Raw genomic sequence first — 4,312 nt, 5'->3', positions numbered from 1 at the left:
TTTTTTTTTTTTTTTTTGAGACAGAGTTTCACTCAGTTGCCCTGGGGTTGAATGCCATGGCATCATTAGCTCACAGCAACCTCAAATTCTTGGGTTCAAGTGATCCTCTTGCCTTTGCTTCCCAAGTAGCTGGGACTACAGTTGCCCGCCACAACGCCCAACTATTTTTAGAGGCAGGGTCTTGCTCAGGCTGGAATTGAACCCATCAGCTTAGGCAATCCACCTGCCTTGGCCTCCCAGAGTGCTAAGATTACAGGTTTGAGTCACTGCACCTGGCTCACTTTTCTCCTAATTGCAGCTCCACCTTCAGTTGTCTCTAACATTATTTATTGTGCCTCTCTTTTTCTCTGAATCTGCCTTGCCAGAAGTCTCTTTGCCTTAACTTTTACCCAAGACTTATTTATGGTTGCATTTTTAAACATACAAACATATGGAGGGAGGTGCTCTGATTTCTAACTTAACTGCACCAAAGATAGAGGACTCACTGGTACCTCCTGACACTAGACAAAGCAGGCAGGATGGGGGGGAATGTAGTCACAGAGGGTCTGGCATTAGAGGGATTCCAAATAGACACTAGGAACAGCTGGACACAGCTTTCTGTTTTACTAACGATATCTAATATCATAAAGTACTTTATCATTCAGAATATGCTTTTTAATACCAAATCTCAGTTAATCTCCAAAACCACCTTTTATGGGAGGTGATGCTGAACAAAATAAAGTACAGACAGTGAAGGAGAGAAGCACAGCTGAGTCAAGCCCCCAGTTCCCTGTGATCACTTTCAATCTTCACCAGCACTGGCTTCCCAGGGGAGGTCTAGGGCAGCTGCTGCCCAACTCACCTCCCAAAGCACTGCCCCAGCTCCATCATCCTGTTCCATATGCTCCCAGGCTCCTGCGGCCAACTGAACCCAGCAGGGACACTGTCCACAACACAACAGCCTAAGGTCTCACCACTGAGTACTGCCCACCCAGACCTAGCCTTTGCTCCCTGGTTCACTTCTCCTCTCTCTCTGCTGAGTAATATCCTGTCTATATGTTTCTAGGCCCAAGCTCACAGTATGATTCCCTGATAAGCTTTCTCCCTTGCAAGGCTATGGTGGAGTCACATTTTTAACTCCCCATTTCTAAGGTCTTCATGAGGACTCACACACAGGCTTGCATTACAATAACCTGGTCCCTCAGGGGGCAAAAGCCACAGCCCAAGTTCCCTCTGTGCCTTGCATATGACAAAATTCAGCAATAAGTGGCAGCTTAGTTTTAAGAGATAAACCATTATCAAAGTTATCAGGACACATGTTCTTTTTGACTCCTACAAAGAAATTACCCTAAAGAAATGCTCCGACAGACATAAAAAACACACAAAGGAAGTTTGCCATTAGAGTGTCTATATGCTCAACAGAGGGACTCAGTTGACTATAACAGCTCTACTCTATGGGCTATCAACGAGCCATTAAGCATGATCCTTAGCAAAATGATGTAGAAAAGCAGGATCAATTTTAGACAAATGCAAAATTGAAAGGATGTGTGAGAGCAATGGGATCATGGATAAAGCTTATATTGCCCTTTTGATGTCTTTACTGATATTGCTGTGTTGCCTTTCAACTGAAGAAAAAAGGGGAAGAAATAAACTCTTCATTGCTAATAATTAGAAGAAAAGGACAAACGAGGTAAAAACCATCTCTCAAGTTTAGAGATACACTAGAATGTATAATCCTGAGAATACAGATGTGGGTGTCACCACCTGTGGTTTACCCCCCCAGGGATCAGAAAAAAGCCTGTCACAAAGGAGGTGCTTAACAGACACATAGATGCTTAACTGCACAAAAGACTGCACTACTTCCCAAAGAACACCAACTGGGGGTCCAGCAGAGTAAAGGTTCCCACATGAGAAGTTCTCTGAAGAACACAAATAAAAAAAACAACAACCGTTTCTCTTACAGGACCTGTGCCATCCAGGCAGCACAAGGCCTGGAGATTACCTTTACTAAACACTTAGTTGACTGACACAGTGTAGGACACATTCTCTGGAAAAGTCTAACACTTGACTTTACCTTCAATTGGCACCACAGATGGTTCCTTAATAGAGGGAGAAATGGCTCGTTTTTCTGCCACTGCAGCCTCAGCCAGGCGCCCTAGGGCACTCAGAGGGGGTGTGGAAGAGAGTTTGGGGCGTTTAGTAAGGCCAGTCAGGGCAGAAGCACCAGACAAAGCAGCTGCAGCATCCCGCTTTCGCTCCGAAGGCAGGCCAGAAGGGGCTGGCTTCAGCAAGGTGGATGCTGTTTTTGACTCGTTGGTTTGACCCTTTGAGCCCAGAGCAATGAAGTCTCCCGGTGGAGGGTGCCCTGCAGAGAAAGGAAAGAGAAAAAACTAGCATATTTGCAACCTCCAACATGGAAAAGGACTGACTCTACCATCCTGTTACTTCACAGGTGATTAAACGAGGGTCAGAGAAGGCAAGAAACACACTTGAGGTTACTCAACAAGACAACAGCAGAGCTGAGGCTGGGAGAATGTTCACAAGAGTGACAGCTCAAAGTTCCATAGAGCTTACCACAAACCAGCCGGGCTCTAACTCACATGTCCTGGTTTGCTTAGTGCTCAACATGAGATGGATACTATTCCTGTCACCTTACAGACAAGGAAAACAGAGGTCATGTGGGAAACATGCCCAAGCAGGAGAGTGGCCAAGCCAGGATTTGAGCAGTCTGGCCCCAGAGTTTGTGCTTCTAGCTGCTTCCTGTCTCTGGGCACAAGACATCCTACCCTACTGTCTGCTGCCTCCTGCGCTCAGCCTAAATCAGATAACCAGTGCCCCCGAAGAAGACGCAGCTGTTCCAACTCTTCCAGGGATTCCTAGAGCCGCTTAGGACCGCGGGTTGTTTCTCTAGACCCAACTCCTGAAAAGAATCTCCGCTGCTGAACGACTAAGCCATAACGCGGGCTCTGGCAGCCGGGAAGTCCCAAGAACCTCCGGCTGCACGACGCACCTGAAGGCTTGGCCGCGGCGCTGGGCCTCCGTACGGTGGTGGGCTTGGCCCGGTTCATCCTGCCCCGTCCCCTCGCGGCTCCAGCTGTTCATGTGTCACCTGAGAAAGAGACCAGCACGGAAAAAAAGACATTCGTTTATTCATTCACTCATTCGCTCCACTATCGCAGGCGCCTGGGGAAGGGCAGGCCTGGCCAGCAAGCGAGTCTGCGGGAACTGCACAGGCCATCTCCGACCTGCCGGGAGGGGCTTGACCAGGTTTCACCAGGCGGTGCTGACGACCCGGGACAGAACTTGAAGACACCCCGGCCCACTCACCTGGGTCTCATCATAAGGCGCTGCAGCCCCGCTACCCGGAACCGGAAGCAAAGCTCGCCACTCTCGGAAGCCTAACTTCCGGAACTACCGGAAGCAAAATAGTGAGGCGGGAGGCGCTCCCGCGGCGTCTGCAGCACCCCCTGGCGGCGGGAGGGCGCAACGCGGCCTAGGCGATGGCTGAGTCAGGCTGCAGGGGAGGAGGATCCGGGTGTCAGGGGCTCAACCGCTGCTCTTTGCTGGCCAGTGGCTCGTTTCCGCCTCCTGGGCTCCTCGGGACCGACCTCGGCACGATGCTTCCCGCATTGGACGCGCCTGCTGGAGGCACCTGCCTCCTGCGGCGGGGTGAGGCGGCCGCATAGGTGGGTGCGGGAGGGAGCGCCCGGCCGGGTTAGGCTGTCCGGACACGGCTGGGCATAGGCTCCCGGAGCACAGCAGTGACCGCGGGGCCGCCGGCGCTACCCCTGAGCGGAGGCTGGCCCTATTTGTGCCCCTGGCCCAGGGAGCACCACATTGCAGGCCTTTTTAAGTAAATGCTGTGAGAGAAGGTCAAGACTTGTGGATGTCTTCCTGGCGCCCCAAGCTCCTGCAGCCTAGGCCGGGTTGGGTGGTGAAGCTCTATCTGGAGATGTCCTCCCCACGGCCAGACTGGCCCAGGGCAGCGCCCTATACTTCTAGGCCACCTTTGGTACCCACTGGCCGACAGGCTCAGCCGGCTGATCGCGGGCCAGTGGCCGCATCCCTGCTGTCTTTGTCTGAGCAGAGGGTCTCAGGGATCCTAGGGCTGGAAGCTGGGATGAAATTGAGCAGCCCTGGGATGAGGACAGAAAAGGCCTACAGACGACAGGAACGAGGCTGGGGCCTCTCTGCAAGCCAGTGTCAAAGGAGGGGTCACCCAACACACAGAACCCCTCACTGAGCCACCCTACTTGGGTGGCAGATGGGGGGCCCTGCCCATCGCTCTGGAGGCAGCAGTGGGGCTTCCTTGTCCAGTCTGGGGAGTGCTGGG

The 4,312-nt window shown here is 52.1% G+C and overlaps 1 protein-coding gene across 4 annotated transcripts in view; it reads right to left on the bottom strand.

Annotated features, from left to right (window-relative positions):
- Nucleotides 1-3,344, bottom strand: part of INTS1 (integrator complex subunit 1) — a 34,158-nt gene extending 30,814 nt beyond the window's left edge. For all 4 annotated transcript variants that reach the window (XR_002774695.1, XR_002774696.1, XM_023516508.1 and 1 more), the window contains exons 1-3: nt 3,307-3,344; nt 2,990-3,088; nt 2,054-2,344 (exon numbers count right to left, since the gene is read on the bottom strand). Coding sequence is in view for 2 of the 4 variants with exons in the window: in XM_023516508.1 (XP_023372276.1) it covers nt 2,054-2,344; nt 2,990-3,047 (349 nt within the window). In the remaining 2 variants the exon portion in view is untranslated. The remainder of the gene's footprint in view (nt 1-2,053; nt 2,345-2,989; nt 3,089-3,306) is intronic.
- Nucleotides 3,345-4,312: the final 968 nt, after the last annotated feature.

Source organism: Otolemur garnettii, unplaced genomic scaffold (genome assembly GCF_000181295.1).
Source record: "Otolemur garnettii isolate 467f Iridium unplaced genomic scaffold, OtoGar3 scaffold00092, whole genome shotgun sequence".
In the NCBI taxonomy this organism is placed as follows: Eukaryota; Metazoa; Chordata; class Mammalia; order Primates; family Galagidae; genus Otolemur; species Otolemur garnettii.
This window is presented reverse-complemented; position numbering and strand designations above follow the sequence as displayed.